The sequence below is a fragment of the Daucus carota genome, chromosome 5 (genome assembly GCF_001625215.2).
Source record: "Daucus carota subsp. sativus chromosome 5, DH1 v3.0, whole genome shotgun sequence".
NCBI classification, from domain to species: domain Eukaryota; kingdom Viridiplantae; phylum Streptophyta; class Magnoliopsida; order Apiales; family Apiaceae; genus Daucus; species Daucus carota.
Genome location: NC_030385.2, coordinates 31079008 through 31101921, shown reverse-complemented (window position 1 = coordinate 31101921; position 22914 = coordinate 31079008). Strand labels below are relative to the sequence as shown.

The 22914-nt window shown below is 35.1% G+C and overlaps 3 protein-coding genes and 1 pseudogene across 3 annotated transcripts; all 4 read left to right on the top strand.

Moving 5' to 3' along the window:
* The first annotated feature begins 6019 nt into the window (after positions 1-6019).
* On the top strand, positions 6020-7027 carry LOC108221568 (putative germin-like protein 2-1; annotated as a pseudogene).
* A 2980-nt stretch (positions 7028-10007) lies between these two features.
* Positions 10008-12025, top strand: LOC108222342 (uncharacterized). Its single transcript, XM_017396261.2, has 2 exons — positions 10008-10303; positions 10743-12025. The coding sequence occupies exon 2, from the start codon at positions 10785-10787 to the stop codon at positions 11949-11951; it is 1167 nt and encodes a 388-aa protein (XP_017251750.2). The 5' UTR covers positions 10008-10303; positions 10743-10784; the 3' UTR covers positions 11952-12025.
* A 1820-nt stretch (positions 12026-13845) lies between these two features.
* Positions 13846-14818, top strand: LOC108221567 (putative germin-like protein 2-1). The gene is made up of 2 exons (XM_017395435.2): positions 13846-14062; positions 14156-14818. The coding sequence occupies exons 1-2, from the start codon at positions 13951-13953 to the stop codon at positions 14689-14691; spliced, it is 648 nt and encodes a 215-aa protein (XP_017250924.2). The 5' UTR covers positions 13846-13950; the 3' UTR covers positions 14692-14818.
* A 2569-nt stretch (positions 14819-17387) lies between these two features.
* Positions 17388-18521, top strand: LOC108222611 (putative F-box protein At1g12855). The gene has a single exon (XM_017396507.2). The coding sequence runs from the start codon at positions 17388-17390 to the stop codon at positions 18519-18521; it is 1134 nt and encodes a 377-aa protein (XP_017251996.1).
* The last annotated feature ends 4393 nt before the right edge of the window (positions 18522-22914 follow it).

Sequence of the window (22914 nt, the reverse complement as noted above, 5' to 3'; positions counted from 1 at the left end):
CAAAGGAAAAGCGGCTATTTTTTCGGCCAAAAACAGTTCTCGACTAGATTTGGTTGAAATATATTTTCGACTATACTCCGTCGAAACAATATATTTGAATGGAAACAGTTGAAATTATATTTTCGACCAGAAACCGTGAAAAATTTCGAGATCCAAAGTGCCGGAAATTTCCCGCCACATAGATATTTTCAACGAGATGTTATTTTCGACCGAGTCCATGGGCGTAAAAAACTGGAGGATTATATTCAACCGGTTCACTACAAGAAAAGCGGAAATTTGCCTCACTTTGAATTTGAAACCTTTAAAATGATTACAGTATTTGTCCACCCTTTTTGGTCGAATTATACTTTCAACCATATTTGGTCGAATGTATTGGTTCAATACCGTTTTTGGTCGAATTATAAACAAAACTTATAATTTTAAAAATAATATTCCATAAAAAATCATTATTTAGTTAAAAATATTCCATATTTTGCAAGCAAGACATTAAAAACATAGACTCTCTGCAAAATATGTTCGCTCGCAAAACATATAGTTTTATTTTTAAGGTTTAATGAAATAACAATAATCATATAACAAGCTTTGTAAAATGAGTTTTATAATATTTTGGTTGCAGAACATGATGGTTTCTAAGATTTCTCATAAAAATCATAGAATTTATATACACACATATATACACATATGTTATATGTTTGGCCTCTGCAAAGTCATCTATCATGAGGTCAATTTAGAAAAGACTTGCTTGTTCTAGCATTAACTCTGCCGATATAAATCTATGAAAACATATTCAAAAATATAACTTGGATTAAACTCAATCTAATTCTCCGCTTTCATTCATATAAACTGATTTAGTTATGTGATATTCATTCTCTTTTTAGTAAGAATAGCCAATAGAAGTTTATAATTAATCTATGACTACTTCAAATATTAAATAAAAAATTAAGTCATTCAATTTTTATCCATTACTTGTAACATCAAAATTTAGACTTAGTTTTGATATTTAATAATAATTTTTTAATTAAATAATACATTTCATATTAATTTTTGGAAAAGTTTAATATGAGTTCATTTAAGAATTTAATTTTACAAAAAAATCTAGAGTGTCTTCTTATTATTAATATAAATGTGTTTTCATGAAAAATAACATTAAATTATGATATAACATGTTATAAATCAAGGAGGTGGTCGAATACTAACCACTCACCAAACTCGATTGATCGACCGACCAACTGATTATTTCATGTTAGGGCTTTAATAGTATAACAATAAATAATATAGTGTAGATTATAATATTACTTTTGAAGTGTGACCATTAAAATATTTAAAAATAATGTTAGTGTATTTTGGTTGAAAAATATCACCGGTTATTTATTAATATAATAATATTATATTATATTATATTATATTATATTATATTATATTATATATATATGTCGCCCGTGTTAATCGTAGAAGATTGGTTTCTTAAGTTATAAAATCTAAGAAGATGATGTATTTTAGTTAAAATGATAAATTATTATGTTGCTCGATGTTATTTTAAAAGATTGAGTTTTTTTGTTAGAAAATATAAAAAATAATAATTGATTATATATATAGACCCATTAAAAGAGTAATGGATACCAACCAAAATTTCAATGTTTGGACTTTAATAGTGTAGTATAGATTAGTATCAACCTGAGATTAATATGAATCTACTTATATGCAAATATTTCAAATCTATTTATTTATTATCGATGAATTAGTGAATTTTTATAAAAATTAATCAGAATTTTTTTAATAAATTTAAAACTTTTAGAATACTGCTTTCAAATATTATTTACTCAATTAAATGAGATGAAAAAAGAAGGGAATTTGACAAAACTACCCCTTTTTAACATATCAATTGCAGTTATGCTATATGTTTGCCCCACTAATTAACTCTTTGTCTCTTTGTCTTCATTTCTCCCTCATCTACCTCTATCTCCTTGCTTTCTTTATCTCTCTCTTTCTCTTTATCCTTGCTCTCTTCTCCCTATATCTTGTTGTCTCTCTCCGAGCCCTCTCCTCTTTCTCTCGAATTTTCAAATAATAAGATGAATTTTTGATTAGGGTTTCAGATTTTGGGTAAATCAAAGATTGAATCAAAAAATTGATGCGATTGATTGCTGGTTGATGAGAATAAAATGTATATATGCTTCTGTTGTGAATTCTGGAGAGAAAATGGAGAGAAAATGCAGTACTTCTCATTCGCTTTTGACTAACGATTACATGCAAAGATAAATAAATTACCCACCTAACGTGGTGCCATAAAATTAGGAACTAAACAACTACTTCCTACACTACGCTTATTTCACCACTAATTCCTAAAAACTCTCCTAGCCTACCTGACCCAGTCATGCACTGGTGTCAATACAAATTCAAACTAAATAAATAAATAACTAAACATATGAATATAGAATTAAACTCCAACAATCTCCCCCTTAATTCTATATTATCTATCGCAATTCTTCAGCTACCCGTATGGCATTCCTTGAACTGAAACAGCTTCTTCATGCCCGTATGGCAAAGGCTTCCTTTTTTGCCCCTCTGGCAATTTATTTCCTGCCCATATGGCATCCATTTAACAGCCCTTATGGCTATTATTCACAAGCCCGTATGGCTTTCAACTTAACCGATCTGGTTGGCCCGTCTGGCCTTTTGTTTGCCTTGGCCCCGTCTGGCCTTTTGTTTTGCCCGTCTGGCATCCTGTTCATCAGCCTGTTAACACCTACATGCATGCACACAGTCCACACAAAGTCGACAGTTCCAACCATCCAAACCTCCTCCTGTTTCCCGACCTTCACACACTGAATATTGACACTCCCAGCACTTCTTTTAATACAGCCCAAAAATAACCAAGTAAACATCGCTATTTCTGCCTCCAAGATTCTACCACATTCCAGTCGCTATTTCTGCCTCCAAGATTCTACCACATTCCAGTGCTACAACGTGAGTGTTAAATATGGTGAATGGGCCTCTGCACCTTTAAACCCCTGTAAATGACAAACGATTCTTCTTGTCTGCTCCTATGTTGATGCTTTTCTTGGGACTTCTTCCTGGCCTTCAGCTTCATCCCAGCATGGAGCTTCTTCTCGATATGAATCGTTATCCCTCCAAGGAACCCTAGGGAAGGCTGTTAAGCCTTGATACTCCCCCAAGCTCTGATACCAAGAGATGAGAATAAAATGTATATATGCTTCTGTTGTGAATTCTGGAGAGAAAATGGAGAGAAAATGCAGTACTTCTCATTCGCTTTTGACTAACGATTACATGCAAAGATAAATAAATTACCCACCTAACGTGGTGCCATAAAATTAGGAACTAAACAACTACTTCCTACACTACGCTTATTTCACCACTAATTCCTAAAAACTCTCCTAGCCTACCTGACCCAGTCATGCACTGGTGTCAATACAAATTCAAACTAAATAAATAAATAACTAAACATATGAATATAGAATTAAACTCCAACACTGGTTGCATTGATTTTTTATTTTGATTTTGTAGTTGCTTAGGCGGAGGAGGCAAAATCAAGAAAGACAGATGGACCGTAAGTATTAGCTGGTACTTGTTTTGAGTTGTTTTCTTGTTTGTTTTAGTTGGTTGTTTTTGAGTTGAGTTCTAGTTTGTTGTTTTAGTTGATTTTTTGGTTGCAATGCTTGTTGATTTTGATTTTTTCATTGTTTTTGTGATTTTTTCATTGTGGTTGTATTGTTTTTGTTTTTGGACTTTTCAACAGCGTTGAGTTCTTACTGGTTGATCATAACTACAACCGGTTTCTTTATAACCCCTACAAGCAAGCGCCGACAAATCTTCTCCCTACTGCCTCCTGGCAGATTTTCAACCATACAAAGAGCCTTTTTCCAATTGCAGGGTCCAAACCAGTCAAGTGGACTGCTTCACCTTGGAGGCAGCTGCAACTTGAGTCGGACTACAATGAGGAAACGGATGAAGAAGGTATCTCAACTGATAATGATGAAAGTCATGATGATGATGATTAGGGTGCAACATCTAACTCAGGCTAAAGTGCGAGCGACAAGAAGAGGGAAGTGATGTCGGAAATAATGTGGTCCTTTTGTAGTTTAAGTTAAATGTGCTATGCTCTTAATATATTTCTGGTTAATTGTGACATTTCTTTTTATTATGTTTTAAAACTTTTGAATTTCTTTTGATGTAATGACTGATGAATCTTAGTTTCCTGTTAATTTTATGACATATTGAGCTTTTGTATCAAATTCCATGTTTTATTGTTGTCTTGTGTGTTTTACTTGGATAAACGCCGACTTTGGTGGTTAATTATGGAGATGATTTTCTCAATAGTTGTATTCCTCCAACAGTTATTTCCCTCATTTTATCAGACCTTAAGATAAACCATGTGGGGTAATCCAATGTTTCTTAGCATAAGTTGACGTAATTAATATGCGATTTCAGTCTGCCTATTCTGTGTTTTTTACATTGTGAATGTCTATGATGTATGACAACTATTGAGCTTCTATATATCTTTAACTTTTTCCGTTTACTGAAACTCGTATGCTACTGATGTCTACTGATCACTAGTCTCTGATAAAGAAGATATTCTTATGTCTTATTAGTTTTTCAGCCTTGCAATTATCATATTCCATAGTGACTCTGTGATTTTCATAATCTGGGAACGGCAGTTATGTTTTGATTAGACAAGTGTAGTATTATTTGTAAGATATATACTGTTATATTATGTTTGGGGATTATGAAGCAAAATACAGGTCCTGGTTCTATATATTGGACATTGCTTAATTAGCATGACTGTATAGTGAGTGTAGATTGTGCCTGGATTGCTCGAATACAATAACAAAAGCTAAAAACAAGGCTTACCAAAGATAACATTGACACGGTTACTGCTCGGATAACACATTTATGTATTTCTCAGTCGCACACAAGCATCATAATTTTTATGTGAAGGCCCTCCAGCGCCATTGACAAGCATTTACATAAATGCTGATTTTGGTGGTTGATTATGGAACTGTTTTTCTCAATAATTATATTCCTACACCCTTTATTTCCCTCATTTTATCATGCTTTAAGATAAACCATATGGGGTAATCTAGTACTTCTTAATTAGATTAAGAGAAACCCTATCTTATTTGTGATGTTTACATTGTGTGTGTCAGTATTGCAACTATTGAGCATCTATCATTACTTTTTTTGATATTTGTATGCTACTATTTAACTTCTGTCAATAATATTGGCTATGTAATCAACTGAATTAATTAATCTCTGATAAAGAAGCTATTCTTATTTCTTGTTTGTTTTTAAGCCTTATTCCAAATTAATTAATTTGGAAGAAGATTGTCGCAGTTAGCTGTAGATAATGACATTGTATTCCAATTTATATCCATTAATCTATGATCCTCCTCTTTTCTTACAGGCAGAGCATCGGAGGAGTTAATAGCTGCTTTATTTAGCATATATATCACCGTGTCATCGGAGGAGTCAATTTTGTGGTTGGTGTGTATAATTGACTGTGATCGGTTTCTCTTTACATTTTAACTTTTTGCCCTTACTAATTTTATCAGGTTCCGTTGCTTCTCAGAATATTTTTCACTTGCTTGTAAAGCCTGGATTCAATTTTTTGATATTTCTCACATTTATTAACGATGTCTGTAGCTAGCTGGCTTCTCATCGCCATCCATATAGCCCTGTGTCCAACACAAGTATTTATGGTAGTTTATAATGTAAAGACTCAACGAGTAAACTTAAATTAAAGTAAACTAAATATATGCGTTCATCCGCCCTCCCATCATGCATGATTACCAAATGGGAAGATTAGTTTGATCAGAAATAAGCTATCTAATATTTAATTTGGATCGGCAGTATACTATATGTGTAAAAAAAACTGGATGACCCTTTCGTGAGATAATCAAAGGACGGCAGTCGGCGTCCATGCAAGCATTAGCTGGAAGGAAATCTCCCTGCACTGCAGGCTGCAAAAGCTGCGTGTATATATACTTCATCACAACTCATTACTGGATATAGCTTCAAGCATTGCACATTTATTTTCTCAAACATTCATACTCATTCAAAAACTACTATTTCATTTGAAGGGATATATATAATTAATTAATGGCAAGTTTACTCATCTTTGTAGGGCTTATAGCTCTTTCCTCCTCATTGGCCATGGCTGCTGACCATAGTCCTCTTCAAGATTTCTGCGTTGCTGAATCCAATAGCCAAGGTATCACAATACTAAATCACTAAGATTTATGTCCACTATTCCAATTATATACTTATGTCGACTTAACTTTAACACTATATTTGAAAACTGTAGTTCTTCTGAATGGTCTGGCGTGTAAGAAATTGCAAGCACGGTTGAAGCCAATGACTTCTCCTTCAGTGGACTTCACTTAGCAGGCAACACAAGCAATGCAGTTGGATCAAGGGTAACTCTGATTTCCGCTACTCAAATTCCTGGACTCAACACACTTGGAATCTCTCTCGCCCGCATTGACTATGCACCATGGGGCATCAACCCACCTCACGCCCATCCTCGTGCCACTGAAATCCTGACCGTCATGGAAGGCAGCCTTGAAGTTGGATTCATCACCTCCAATCCTGACAATCGTTTGATCTCAAAGATTCTGAACAAGGGTGACGTTTTTGTGTTCCCCATCGGTCTCGTACATTACCAGAAAAATGTAGGAAATGGTAAAGCAATGGCTATTGCCGGACTTAGCAGCCAAAATCCAGGAGTGATTACTATCGCAAATGCAGTGTTCGGTTCTAAGCCGGACATATCAACTGATATACTCGTCAGGGCTTTGCAGGTGGACAAGAGCATCATCACCAGGACCCAGGCTATGTTTTAATGAATTTCATTTATTATTTCATGCACCGAAGAGACTGGTCGTAAAACTGATATTACACCTGCGCTGTTAATTTTATGTACTCCTGAATTCTTTGATAATGCATTACTATTGTTCTGTTCCTAAATTTAATTCTTAATGGAAGAAATCTTACCTACAGTTCTTTTCTTCATCTTGTCCAAAAATACCAGAGATAACATTATGTCCTCCAGGAGCTTGGCTTCCTGATAATACTACACTGATCTTCAGCTTCTAGTCATCAGACGCTAGTTCACTTTCATCTTCCGGTATCAGAAATCGGTGTTGCTTATGATTACTTTTTTGTTCCATTTTTGTGTAACAGGACCGAATTATCAACTAATTAAGTACCTCCTCCAAAGCACCATATTCTTAGAAAAGGGGAATAGTCACCAGAGGAATTAAAAGCAGCTATTTTTCCGGCCAAAAACAGATTTCGACTAGATTTCATTGCCACGGTTATGTATGTGTGCATAGATTCAATTGAGAGAGAAATTGGGGAGAAAAACAAATAGCAAAAAAGAGACTGCGCGCAATACAGAATGGTGAATTACATGGAGGTTATCAAGAAATTTCCGAATCAAAAGATGTCGCTGCGTAACTTAATCTGTAGTTTGACAGTTGACAGGCACACGCAAATTCTTTATCACTTGACGGTCGTTTCATTGTATAGTCATACATTCTATCACCAAGGCCAAGAATAAGGATCATACGCACCCATGAATCTCGATTCCGCTGTCATCTTTATTCAAAAAACTCTGATTATCAAGCGTAATTTCGATTTTCGCGGAAATTGTGTAGCATTAATCCATTCTGATCGATGATCTTAATCCACCATCCGGGTTTGAACACCGATTTACTTTGCCCTGTCAGTTAGCTATCTCTCCCAATTTAGAGTGTCTCCCTACAATTTAGCAGTGTATGTGATTTGAGTATGCTAAATTTCTGGATAATTTTCTGTTGTCTTTCTTCTTCAAGCATCTTTTGTAGTCGGTTTTCATCGCAAAGATTCCTTCTCTATTATTCGTTGATATAGACACAAACATTGTATCTACATTAACCGGTGCGTATTAATGGATCATCACGGATGTTGGTGCATCGAAGAATTTGGTAAAATAGTGTGTACTGGTGGATCATCACGGATGTTGGTTTGTCGAAGGATTTGATAAGGTTTAGGGCGTACTAATGGATCATCACGGATGTTGGTTCGTCGAAGGATTTGATAAGGTTTAGTGCGTACTAATGGATCATCACAGATGTTGTTTTGTCGAAGGATTTGATAGGTTTAGTGCGTACTAATGGATCATCACCGATGTTGTTTTGTCGACGGATTTGATGAAGCAGAACCGACATAGATGGATTACACAAGAAGAAATCAAGTTAATTCAAAAAAGTGTGCAAATAGTGGCAGTTCTTATCCAGTTTGATATCTCCGTTTCAGATCATTGTCACCCATCATCGACAAACGGGAACCGTTTAGGTCAGTCCCATGTGAAGAATGCCATGGGCTAAGGTATATTAATATTATATCACACAATATATTATTTATTGTGCACTAAGCCGGGGGTCTTCACGGAAACAGCCTCTCTGTTTTAAGGGCAGGGGCAAGGCTGCGTACATCTTACCCTCCTCAGACCCTGCTCTAAGCGGGATATACTGAGTATGTTTGGTTTGGTTTGGTTTATATCTTCAACTAGACTCCGTCGAAACAATATATTCGACTGGAAACGGTCGAAATTGTATTTTCGACCAGAAATCGTGAAAAATTCTATGATCCAAAGTGCGGGAAATTTCCCGCCAATTGGATATTTTTTACGGGAAAAAACTGGAGGATTATATTCGACCGGTTCACTAGAAAAAAGCGGAAATCTGCAGTACTTTCGAATTTGAAACCTTTAAAATGATTACAGTATTTGTCGACCGTTTTTGTTCGAATTTATATTTTCGACCATATTTGGTCGAATGTATTGATTCGACCTTTTTTGTCAAATTATAAACAAAACTTATAGTTTTAATAATAATATTCCATAAAATCATTATTTAGGTAAAAATCTTGAAGAATCGTATATGTTTTGCAAGCAGGACATTGAAAACATGGACTCTGCAAAATATGTCCAGCTTGCAAAACATACCGTGTTTTTTTTTAAGATTTAATGAAATAAAATAATCATATATCATGCTTGTATATAATAAATTTTGTATTGTTTTGGACTTTTGGTTGCAGAAAATGATGGTTTCTAAGAGAATAATTGATTATATAGGTAGACCTATAATTCGGTCCAAGTACCGACCGACCAAACTTTCAATGTTTCGGCTTTAATGATATAGTATAGATCAGTATCAACGTGAGATTAATATGAATCTACTTTATATGCAAATATTTCAAATCTATTTATTTATTATCGATTTTTAAGACAAAATGCGTGCTTATATCTCTTTATACATGGTTGTGTAAATCGGGAATCGAAAATCGATCGACCTACTGATTCAAAATTTTATAGGAGATTTATCGGAGATTTTTTTATAAATTGGAGGGTTTTCATCAAATCGGTGAATTATAATCTATAAATTAGTGAATTTTTATAAAAATTAATCAGATTTTTTTAATAAATTGAAAACAATTTTAGAATACTGCTTTCAAATATTATTTTCTCAATTAAATGAGAAGAAAAAAGAAGGGAATTTGACAAAACTACCACCCTTTAACATATTAAGAGCATCTCCAATAAACTCTTAGTTCACTCTTAAATATATTATAAAATATTGATTCTTAGTAGATTAATGTGTGTTCATCTCCAACAATACTCTTCATATTTACTCCTTAACCATTTTTCTATGGTTAAACATAGTATGCAATCATAAGAATACAAGAATAAAATGGTGAGAGAAAGAGAATATATCATATAATATTAGTTAAGAACTTTTAAGAGCTCTTCATAAGAGAGGAGAGAGAAGAGACTCTTAATGATTTAAAGAGCCACTAAGAGTCTCTTGGAGCAACATTTTCTCACTTGCTCTTCAAATTTCAAGTTAAGAGCTCATGTAAAGAGCCCATTGGAGATGCTCTAATTGCAGTCATATTATATGTTTGCCCCACTAACTCTTTGTCTCTTTGTCTTCATTTCTCTCTCATCTACCTCTATCTCCGTGCTTTCTTTATCTCTCTCTTTATCCTCCTCTCTTCTCCTTCTCCCCTCTATCTCCGTGCTTTCTTTATATCTCTCTTTATCCTCGCTCTCTTCTCCTTCTCCCCATATCTCGTTAATAATATGACTTTTTGATTAATTAGGGTTTCAGATTTTGGGTAAATCAAAGATTGAATTAAAAAATTGATGAGATTGATTGCTGGTTGCACTGATTGTTGATTTTGATTTTGTAGTTGCTTAGGCAGAGGAGGCAGAAAGAAAATCAAGAAAGAGAGATGGACCGTAAGTCTTGGCTGGTTGCTTTGAGTTGTTTTCTTGTTTGTTTTAAGTTGATTGCTTTTGAGTCCATTCCTAATTTGTTGTTTTAGTTGATTTTTGGTTGCAATTCTTGTTGATTTTGATATTTTGATTATTTTGGTGTTATGTATTGTCCCCAAAGGGGCACTCATTTTTCTGTCTTTGCCATCAGTTGCAGCTTATTATTCAAATAAATATACTTTTTAATAGATTTTTTAAGTTGCATTTGTGGTTGCTTATATGGTAGTTACAGATATGGTTGCAAATGCAATCTTCGCATTTTTGCAAATATTTTTTGAAAGATAATATTTTTACAGTTTGTTTTAGTTAATGACAGTATTTTTCACAAAAATTCATTTAGACTTGGGTATTTACGAAAAATAATATTGATATATCTTCGTCAACTCTCCCATGATTCCCACAGGACGAAAATCATTATAGGAGGAAAAGAAGTCCGGAAACAGCGATGAGCAATTTAACAGATGACCTCTGGTTTGAGATTTTCCTCCGCCTTCCGGTGAAGGATCTACTTGCATCCAAGTGTGTTTGCAAATCCTGGCTTTCCAACATTTCGAGCCGCCGTTTCGTCACAGATCATCTCCGTCGCTCAATCTCAAGTGGGGAGGATGATGAAACTCTCATCGTTCATCATTTAGTAAATCAACAACTACAAGGCTGGGGCCCTTTTGCACTCACCCACCTCACTTCTGGCGACGTTTTAGAACAACTCGACTGTCCTTACTCTGAAGGTCACTATTCTTCTCGTTACTATTCTTCTGGACCAACATTATGTAGAATTTTGGGTTCTGATTGTGGCATTGTTTGTGCTCGTGTTGAGCGTGGAAGGAGATATGATATTTACCTTTGGAACCCAGCTACAAAACTCTCCAAACTCGTTCCCTCTCAAATCGAAGGTCGCCTCTTAGAGGGGCAGATTATAGGCTTTGGTTTTGATCAGAAAGATTTTGATTGTAAAGTTGTTGAAATTGAATCCTCCTCTACTTCGGTGTATTCTTCAAACAGGAATGCTTGGCGGAAGATGTTTCCAATTAAGCAAAATCTGCCCATTGATGTTCCCTTTGTAGCGTTAGAAGTATGCTTGCATGGATTTTTGCTGACAACGGGACATAAAGGTATGATGGCTTTTGATCTGAACAAGGAGGTGTTTATTTATAATATTAAGCTCCCTGTAGATCCTGAAGACACTTGCGTTGCTGAATATTATGATTCAATTGCTGTTATGATGTGCGAAAAATCTGAAAATAAGGTGAAATTGTGGACATTGGATGATGAAGCATGCCTTAGTGGTGGTGGAGTAGAGGCATCGTGGACTATGAAGCTCAGTTTTGATGTAGGTAATCAGAATTTTTATCGTCCTCGGGGACTTTTCAACAGCGTTGAGTTCTTACTGGTTGATTATAACTTGAACCGGTTTCTTTATAACCCCTACAAGCAAGCGCCAACAAATCTTCGCCCTACTACCTCCTGGGCGGAGATTTCCAACCATACAAAGAGCCTTTTTCCAGTTGCAGGGTCCAAACCAGTCAAGTGGACTGCTTCACCTTGGAGGCAGCTTGAGTGGGACTACAATGAGGAAACGGATGAAGAAGGTATCTCAACTGATGATGATTAAAGTCATGATGATTAGGGTGCAACATCCAACTCAGGCTAAAGTGCGAGCGACAAGAAGAAGGTTTTGATGTCGGAAATGATGTGGTCCTTGTGGTTTAAGTTAAATGTCTTTGCTTAATATATTTCTGATTAATTGTGACATTTAATTTTATTATGTTTTGAAACGTTTGAATTTCTTTTGATGTAATGACTGATGAATCTTAGTTTCCTGTTAATTTTATGACATATTGAGCTTTTGTATCAAATTCCATGATTTATTGTTGTCTTGTGTGTTTTACTTGGATAAACGCCGACTTTGGTGGTTAATTATGGAGATGATTTTCTCAATAGTTGTATTCCTCCAACAGTTATTTCCCTTATTTTATCAGACCTTAAGATAAACCATGTGGGGTAATCCAATGTTTCTTAGCATAAGTTGACGTAATTAATATGCGATTTCAGTCTGCCTATTCTGTGTTTTTTACATTGTGAATGTCTATGATGTATGACAACTATTGAGCTTCTATCTTCAACGTTTTCCATTTACTGAAACTCGTGCTACTGATGTCTCCTGATCCCTAGTCTCTGATAAAGAAGATATTCTTATGTCGTCTTATTAGTTTTTCAGCCTTGCATTTATGATAATATGACTGTATAGTGAGTGTGGATTGTGCCTGGATTGCTCGAATCCAATAACAAAAGCTAAAAACAAGGCTTACCGAAGATAGCATTGACACGATTACTGCTCGGATAACACATTTATGTATTTCTCAGTCGCACACAAGCATCATAATTTTTATGTGAAGACCCTCCAGCGCCATTGAAAAGTATTTACTTAGGATAAATGCTGATTTTGGTGGTTGATTATGGAACTGTTTTTCTCAATAATTATATTCCTACAACCTTTATTTCCCACATTTTATCACGCTTTAAGATAAACCATATGGGGTAATCTAGTACTTCTTAATTAGATTCAGATAAACCCTATCTTATTTGTGATGTTTACATTGTGTGTGTCAGTATTGCAACTATTGAGCATCTATCATTACTTTTTTACTTTTTTTTATATTTGTATGCTACTATTTAACTTCTGTCAATAATATTGGCTATGTAATCAACTGAATTAATTAATATCTGATAAAGAAGCTATTCTTATTTCTTGTTTGTTTTTAAGCCTTACATGTATTCCAAATTAATTAATTTGGAAGAAGACCGTCGCAGTTAGCTGTAGATAATGACATTGTATTCCAATTTATATCCATTAATCTATGATCCTCCTCTTTTCTTACAGGCAGAGCATCGGAGGAGTTAATAGCTGCTTTATTTAGCATATATATCACCGTGTCAGCGGCAGTTCTTTGGTTGGACCTGCTGTTGTTCTTACATTTTTGTGGTTGATCTGTATAATTGACTGTGATCGGTTTCTCTTTACATTTTAACTTTTTGCCCTTACTAATTTTATCAGGTTCCGTTGCTTCTCAGAATATATTTCACTTGCTTGTAAAGCCTGGATTCAATTTTTTGATATTTCTCACATTTATTAACGATGTCTGTAGCTAGCTGGCTTCTCATCGCCATCCATATAGCCCTGTGTCCAACACAAGTATTTATGGTAGTTTATAATGTAAAGACTCAACGAGTAAATTAACTTAAAATTAAAGTAAACTAAATATATGCGTTCATCCGCCCTCCCATCATGCATGATTACCAAATGGGAAGATTAGTTTGATCAGAAATAAGCTATCTAATATTTAATTTGGATCGGCAGTATACTATATATGTGTAAAAAAACCGGATGACCCTTTCGTGACATAATCAAAGGACGGCAGTCGGCGTCCATGCAAGCATTAGCTGGAAGGAAATCTCCCTGCACTGCAGGCTGCAAAGCTGCGTGTATATATACTACATCACAACTCATTACTGGATATAGCTTCAAGCATTGCACATTCATTTTCTTAAACATTCATACTCATTTAAAAACTACTCAGGATTTCATTTGAAGGGAAATATATAATTAATTAATGGCAAGTTTACTCATCTTTGTAGGGCTTATAGCTCTTTCCTCCTCATTGGCCATGGCTGCTGACCATAGTCCTCTTCAAGATTTCTGCGTTGCTGAATCCAATAGCCAAGGTATCACAATACTAAATCACTAATATTTATGTCCACTATTCCGATTATATACTTCTGTCGACTTAACTTTAACACTATATTTGGAAACTGTAGTTCTTCTGAATGGTCTGGCGTGTAAGAAAGCAAGCACGGTTGAAGCCAGTGATTTCTCCTTCAGTGGACTTCACTTAGCAGGCAACACAAGCAATGCAGTTGGATCAAGGGTCACTCTGGTTTCCGCTACTCAAATTCCTGGACTCAACACACTTGGAATCTCTCTCGCCCGAATTGACTATGCACCATGGGGCATCAACCCACCTCACGCCCATCCTCGTGCCACTGAAATCCTGACCGTCATGGAAGGCAGCCTTGAAGTTGGATTCATCACCTCCAATCCCGACAATCGTTTGATCTCAAAGATTCTGAACAAGGGTGACGTTTTTGTGTTCCCCATCGGTCTCGTACATTACCAGAAAAATGTAGGAATTGGTAAAGCAATGGCTATTGCCGGACTTAGCAGCCAAAATCCAGGAGTGATTACTATCGCAAATGCAGTGTTCGGTTCTAAGCCGGACATATCAACAGATATACTCGTCAGGGCTTTGCAGGTGGACAAGAGCATCATCACCAGGACCCAGGCTATGTTTTAATGAATTTCATTTATTATTTCATGCACTGAAGAGACTGGTCGTAAAACTGATATTACACCTGCGCTGTTAATTTTATGTACTCCTGATGAATTCTTTGATAATGCATTACTATTGTTCTGTTCCTAAATTTAATTCTTAATGGAAGAAATCTTACCTGCAGTTCTTTTCTTCATCTTGTCCAAAAATACCAGAGATAACATTATGTCCTCCAGGAGCTTGGCTTCCTGATAATACTACACTGATCTTCAGCTTCTAGTCATCAGACGCTAGTTTACTTCCATCTTCCGGTATCAGAAATCGGTGTTGCTTATGATTACTTTTTTGTTCCATTTTTGTGTAACAGGACCGAATTATCAACTAATTAAGTACCTCCTCCAAAGCACCATATTCAGAGAAAAGGGGAATAGTCACCAGAGGAAAATTAGCAGCTATTTTTCCGGCCAAAAACAGATTTCAACTAGATTTGGTCGAAATATATTTTCAACTAGACTCTGTCGAAACAATATATTCGACTGGAAACGGTCGAAATTGTATTTTCGACCAGAAATCGTGAAAAATTCTATGATCCAAAGTGCGGGAAATTTCCCGCCACATGGATATTTTCGACGGGAAAAAACTGGAGGATTATATTCGACCGGTTCACTTGAAAAAAAGCGGAAATTTGCAGTACTTTCGAATTTGAAACCTTTAAAATGATTACAGTATTTGTCGACCGTTTTTGGTCGAATTTATATTTTTGACCATATTTGGTCGAATGTATTGATTCGACCGTTTTTTGTCAAATTATAAACAAAACTTATAATTTTAATAATAATATTCCATAAAATCATTATTCAGGTAAAAATCTTGAAGAATCGTATATGTTTTGCAAGCAGGACATTGAAAACATGGACTCTGCAAAATATGTCCAGCTTGCAAAACATCCCGTGTTTTTTTTAAGATTTAATGAAATAAAATAATCATATATCATGCTTTGTAAATAATAAATTTTGTAATGCTTTGGACTTTTGGTCGCAGAAAATGATAGTTTCTAAGAGAATAATTGATTATATAGTTAGACTTATAACTCGGTCCAAGTACCGACCGACAAAACTTTCAATGTTTCGGTTTTAATGATATAGTATAGATCAGTATCAACGTGAGATTAATATGAATTTACTTTATATGCAAATATTTCAAATCTATTTATTTATTATCGATTTTTAAGACAAAATGCGTGCTTATATCTCTTTATACATGGTTGTGTAAATCGGGAATCGGAAATCAGTCGACCTACTGATTCAAAATTTTATAGGAGATTTATCGGAGATTCTTTTATAAATTGGAGGGTTTTCATCAAATCGGTGAATTATAATCTATAAATTAGTGAATTTTTATAAAAATTAATCAGATTTTTTTAATAAATTGAAAACAATTTTAGAATACTGCTTTCAAATATTATTTTCTCAATTAATTGGAAGAAAAAAAGAAGGGAATTTGACAAAACTACCACCCTTTTAACATATTAAGAGCATCTCCAATAAACTCTTAGTTCACTCTTAAATATATTATAAAATATTGATTCTTAGTAGATTAATGTGTGTTCATCTCCAACAATACTCTTCATATTTACTCCTTAACCATTTTTCTATGATTAAACATAGTATGCAATCATAAGAATACAAGAATAAAATGGTAAGAGAAAGAGAATATATCATATAATATTAGTTAAGAATTTTTAAGAGCTCTTCATAAGAGAGGAGAGAGAAGAGACTCTTAATGATTTAAGAGCCACTAAGAGTCTCTTGGAGCAACATTTTCTCACTTGCTCTTCAAATTTCAAGTTAAGAGCTCATGTAAAGAGCCTATTGGAGATGCTCTAATTGCAGTTATACTATATGTTTGCCCCACTAACTCTTTGTCTCTTTGTCTTCATTTCTCCCTCATCTACCTCTATCTCTGTGCTTTCTTTATCTCTCTCTTTCTCTTTATCCTCGCTCTCTTCTCCTTCTCCCCATATCTTGTTGTCTCTCTTCACGCCCTCTCCCCCTTTCTCTCGGACTTTCAATTAATAAGATGAATTTTTGATTAATTAGGGTTTCAGATTTTGGGTAAATCAAAGATTAAATCAAAAAATTGATGAGATTGATTGTTGGTTGCACTGATTGTTGATTTTGATTTTGTAGTTGCTTAGGTGGAGGAGGCAGAACGAAAATCAAAAAAGAGAGATGGACCGTAAGTCTTGGCTGGTTGCTTTGAGTTGTTTTCTTGTTTGTTTTAAGTTGGTTGCTTTTGAGTTGATTCCTAATTTGTTGTTTTAGTTGATTTTTGGTTGCAATGCTTGTTGATTTTGATTATTTTTGTTGTTATTAGTATTGGCCTTAAAGGGGCACTCATTTTTCTGTCTTTGCCATCAGTTGCAACTTATTATTCAAATAAATATACTTTTCAATAGATTTTTTAAGTTACATTTGTGGTTGCTTATATGGTTGTCAGTAGTTACAGATATGGTTGCAAATGCAATCTTCGTATTTTTGCAAATATTTTTTGAAAGATAGTATTTTTACAATTTGCTTTAGTTAATGACAGTATTTTTACAAAAATTCATTTAGACTTGCGTATTTACAAAAAATAATAGTGATAAATCTTCGTCAACTCTCCCGTCATTCCCACAGGACAAAAATCATAAGAGGAGGAAAAGAAGTCCAGAAATAGCGATGAGCAATTTAACAGATGACCTCTGGTTTGAGATTTTCCTCCGCCTTCCGGTGAAGGATCTACTTTCATCCAAGTGTGTTTGCAAATCCTGGCGGTCCAACATTTCGAGCCGTCGTTTCGTCACAGATCATCTCCGTCGCTCAATCTCAAGTGGGGAGGATGATGAAACTCTCGTCGTTCATCATTCAGTAAATCTAGAACTACAAGGCTGGGGCCCTTTTTCACTCACCCACCTCACTTCTGGCGACGTTTTAGAACAACTCGACTGTCCTTACTCTGAAGGTTACTATTCTTCTGGACCAACATTATGTAGAATTTTGGGTTCTGATTGTGGCATTGTTTGTGCTCTTGTTAAGCGTGGAAGGAGATATGATATTTACCTTTGGAACCCGGCTACAAAACTCTCCAAACTCGTTCCCTCTCAAATCGAAGGTAGCCTCTTTGAGGGGCAGATTATAGGCTTTGGTTTTGATCAGAAAGATTTTGATTGTAAAGTTGTTGAAATTGTATCCTCCTCTACTTCGGTATATTCTTCAAACAGGAATGCTTGGCGAAAGATGTTTCCAATTAAGCAAATTCTGCCCATTGATGTTCCCTTTGCAGCGTTAGAAGTATGCTTGCACGGATTTTTGCTAACAACGGGACATAAAGGTATGATGGCTTTTGATCTGAACAAGGAGGTATTTATTTATAATATTAAGCTCCCTGTAGATCCTGAAGACACTTGCATTGCTGAATATTATGATTCGATTGCTGTTATGATGTGCGAACGATCTGAAAATAAGGTGAAATTGTGGACATTGGATGATGAAGCATGCCTTAGAGGTGGTGGAGTAGAGGCATCGTGGACTATGAAGCTCAGTTTTGATGTAGGTGATCAGCATTTTTATCGTCCTCGGGGACTTTTCAACAGCGTTGAGTTCTTACTGGTTGATTATAACTACAACCGGTTTCTTTATAACCCCTACAAGCAAGCGCCGACAAATCTTCGCCCTACTACCTCCTGGGGGATTTTCAACCATACAAAGAGTCTTTTTCCAATTGCAGGGTCCAAACCAGTCAAGTGGACTGCTTCACCTTGGAGGCAGCTACTTGAGTGGGACTACAATGTGGAAAACATCCAACTCACGTGACAAGAAGAGGGAAGTGATGTCGGAAATAATGTGGTCCTTGTGGTTTAATTAAGTTACATGTGCTGCTTAATATATTTCTGGTTAATTGTGACATTTAGTTTTATTATGTTTTAAAACTTTTGAATTTCTTTTGATGTAATAACTGATGAATCTTAGTTTCCTATTAATTTTATTAGAATTGAGTTTTTGTATCAAATTCCATGATTTATTGCTGTCTCATGTCTACTTGGGATAAATGCTGACTTTGGTGGTTAATTATGGAACTGATTTTGTCAATAGTTGTATTCCTCCAACAGTTATTTCCCTCATTTTATCAGACCTTAAGATAAACCATGTGGGGTAATCCAATGTTTCTTAGCATAAGTTAACGTAATTAATATGCGATTTCAGTCTGCCTATACTGTGTTTTTTACATTGTGAATGTCTATGATGTATGAAAACTATTGAGCTTCTATATATCTTTAACTTTTTCCGTTTACTGAAACTCGTATGCTACTGATGTCTACTGATCACTAGTCTCTGATAAAGAAGATATTCTTATGTCTTATTAGTTTTTCAGCCTTGCAATTATCATATTCCATAGTGACTCTGTGATTTTCATAATCTGAGTACGGCAGTTATGTTTTGATTAGACAAGTGTAGTATTATTTGTAAGATATATACTGTTATATTATGTTTGGGGATTATGAAGCAAAATACAGGTCCTGGTTCTATATATTGGACATTGCTTAATTAGCATGACTGTATAGTGAGTGTGGATTGTGCCTGGATTGCTCGAATACAATAACAAAAGCTAAAAACAAGGCTTACCAAAGATAACATTGACACGATTACTGCTCAGATAACACATTTATGTATTTCTCAGTCGCACACAAAGTTAGCAATCCTAAATGTGTTTCTCTCTTAAGGTCGCGCTCAAAAGAGAACCAGTCCTTAAAATAGAACCATAGAACCACTAAGGTTCTGCTGCAGAACCCTAAATTTTAAATAGATTTTTAGGATCTAAATCTAAAAACATGGTTTTTCCATGTTTTTTCATCGTTGTGTGTGTTCAAAAATAATTTTAAATTATAATACATATATATTGACATTTTTATATGTGAAGTTCTGCTGCAGAACCCCAACTCATACTTAAATTCTGGTGCAGAACCCTACCTAATACTAGAAATAAGGTAAGGGTTCTATGGTTCTCTCTTGAACATGACCCTCTCTCTTAATGCCAAGATGCCAAAATTTAAATGTATTTCACTTGGGTAGTTTTTTAAATGGAAAGACTAGCTAAGTGACTTGAGTGTTATAATATGTGTGTTTTGCCTTAATGCAAAGCTTATACATGCTTTTAGGGCTAACACAATCTAAATGCTTTCCACTTCGAGGGGATGATGTTTTTTAATAAATTAACAAGTATTGTGGCAATAATCGATGAGATACTACTGCTCACGCCTTCCATGCTTTAGATCACTACAAGAAAAGTGAGCATTTTCAACCGTCAAAACCGACCGATCGTTGTAGTCGAAAAGAAAGAGGTCATTTCTGACCGATGTACCGACCAAACGAAGTCGGTTAGAAAAGATTGGATTATTTATGACCGATGCAGCCGACTTGCAGGGGATCGATCAATTATAAGTGGGTGTGAGTCGGTTTTAAAAACAGGGCTCCCCGAATGAACCCTGAAATTTCTTTCCGACCGACTCATTTCTGGCCGCCTTTAGTCGCTTTTAGGTCTCTCCACGTGTATGTCAAGTCACGGACTCACAGGTGGGGCCAAGTTCTAAGAGAATGGCAAAACATTACTGACTAAAGGTAGGGATCAGTCGTCGGTTGGTTATAAGTTTCATTTCCAACCGATCACTTATTTACGACAGGTTTTAAAGGACCAACGCAATCGGTCGGTCGGTGGTCGATTATGAGATGAAAACCGACCAACTTTCTTTATTTTTGACCAATTTCGGCGGTCGGAAATGCCTACTTTTTTGTAGTGGAGTGACTTCAATTTAAGTGAATATCTGGTTTTCCATATTTTAAACCCTTTTATGCTAAATCTCACCACCATTGCTTTGTCATTGTCTCCACTGAGATCATTTTAATAGAGGGAAGAAGCCTCATTCTCAAAGAAAGGGAAGACGACGACCCTTTTTAACTCTTCCACATTGGTGCTTGTCAACTTGTGACCACTCTAATATTTTATATCTCAATTCTCAAGGTAATTATCTCTTAGTGCATCCCTCTCGTCTCATTGATTTTGATTGTGAAATGTTCTGTGTATCTGCTGTGTATCTGCTGTGATGTTTACGATATTTATGCCTGCCAGTGGCGGATCTAGAACAATTATAGAGAGGGGGCACCATGTATATAATGATATTACAAAAGAAAATTTAAATTTTTTATAGAGGCGAAAAATTATCTTAAATTGCAAATTATTTGTTTAAACCTTCTTTTTATTTATTTTAATGAGATATTTTTGACTTATAAATAATTTATCAGATGAATTAAATGGTCCATAATTTTTTAATATACATATTTGTGGGGCACTCAATATAATATAGGGAAATATCATATGATATACAATTAACTGAAAATAAAAAATATACAAAATATACTTATAAATATTTTTATAGCGGGGGCACGTGACCCCGGGGGCCTCACGTGCATCCGCCTCTATTGCCTGCTGCTAAAAATATAACCCTGCAACTAAGAAAGTAACTTTAGGCTTTGATTTTAATCACGTGGTTTTTGGTTTCAACTTTCAAGGCTGGGATTTTGTTGCACACTATTCCTGCCAAATTCTATTACTAATTAAAGGGAACACCTAGCGAATGATATTTCTTGTAGCTAGTTTCCATGTATGCCTTCATGTTTATTGGTTTATCACAGGTGTTTATATTTTATGTTGAACTCCCTGCCCATTCCTTTGAAGATGCTAGCAGTACTCCTTTCTGAAACCGGGATCACTAATTTAAGTATCTAATGTTTATTATAACGATCTTTCTAATGTGTGCCCAAGGGCACACATTAAACACTAAATTCTATAAAAATGGCTTGTTTTGATTGGTGGAGTTGATGTAAATGCAGGGGGGGCCATTATCATTTATGGTTCATCCACCAATCAAAATGAGTTATTTTTATTGGAGTTAGGGACTATTGTGTGCCCTTGGGCACACCATAGAAAATCCCTTATTCGATCTTTCTAAATTAATAACTAATATATTACATATACACGTCAAGGGCACCGTTTGAACGTCACAAGCATCATAATTTTGATGTGAAGGCCTTTAAGCGCCATTGACAAGCATTTACTTGGGATAAATAATGCTGATTTTGGTGGTTGATTGTGGAACTGATTTTCTCATTAATTATATTCCTACAACCTTTATTCCCGTCATTTTATCATGCTTTAAGATAAACCATATGGGGTAATCGAGTGCTTCTTAATTAGATTAAGATAAACCCTATCTTATTTGTTATTTGTGAATTGTGATGTTTACATTGTATGTGTCAGTATAGCAACTATTGAGCATCTATCATTACTTTTTTCCATTTTTTGATATTTGTATATATGCTGCTACTATTTACTTCTGTCAATAATATTGGCTATGTAATCAACTGAATTAATTAATCTCTGATAAAGAAGCTATTCTTATTTCTTGTTTGTTTTTAAGCCTTACATGTATCATATTCCAAAGTGACTTTACATGACAAAGCATGTCTCTCATGCCGGTGGATTTAACGCATCATAAACTATGAAGCTCAGTATTGATGCAGGCCAGCATCCCATTACCGTTTGTCAAGGGCGCGCCTTGTTGAAAGCGTTATATTCTAAGAGTTAAATATGGTGATAGGTTCTTGTATACCTCCTACAAGAATGTGGGACGATCCTCCTTTTTATAATGTAATAAATTTTTAAGTAAACGCAGAGTTTGCTTTCAGATGCAGGATCCAAACTAGTCAACTGGATAGCCTATTCGTAATCAATAGTCAAGATTTAAGGAGTCAACTAACACGGCAATTGTGCTCTTCTTTGTGGTTGCCAGATGAACTGAGTCTAATTAGGTTTGATGATCAGACAAGGATTTGGCTAAGGATTAAGAATGACTCCCAAGTCCCAATTGATGATGAAGAAGGTGAAGATGATTCGAAATTAAGCTTTTGCACTAGCTTTTTAGTAAGAGTAGTATTTTACACTTGTAAATGTCCTCCATCCCCAGATAGAGATGATTATACTAAAAGAACTAATGGTTGAATATGGACAAAGTATAGTACTACACTGCAGCATCTTTTAGCTGTTTATAAAGAGAAATTATATTTTGAGAGATAGTTATTGACGGTAATGACAGATCAACTGAAGAACTTAAAAAGGACGAAATAATCAAATTTGGAAGAAGATTGTCGCAGT

Coding starts and splice junctions, on each gene's coding strand:
- LOC108221567 (XM_017395435.2), top strand. CDS start 13,951: ATGGCAAGTTTACTCATCTTTGTAGGGCTTATAGCTCTTTCCTCCTCA. Junction 14,063..14,155: donor TGCTGAATCCAATAGCCAAG/GTATCACAATAC, acceptor TGGAAACTGTAG/TTCTTCTGAATGGTCTGGCG.
- LOC108222342 (XM_017396261.2), top strand. CDS start 10,785: ATGAGCAATTTAACAGATGACCTCTGGTTTGAGATTTTCCTCCGCCTT.
- LOC108222611 (XM_017396507.2), top strand. CDS start 17,388: ATGAGCAATTTAACAGATGACCTCTGGTTTGAGATTTTCCTCCGCCTT.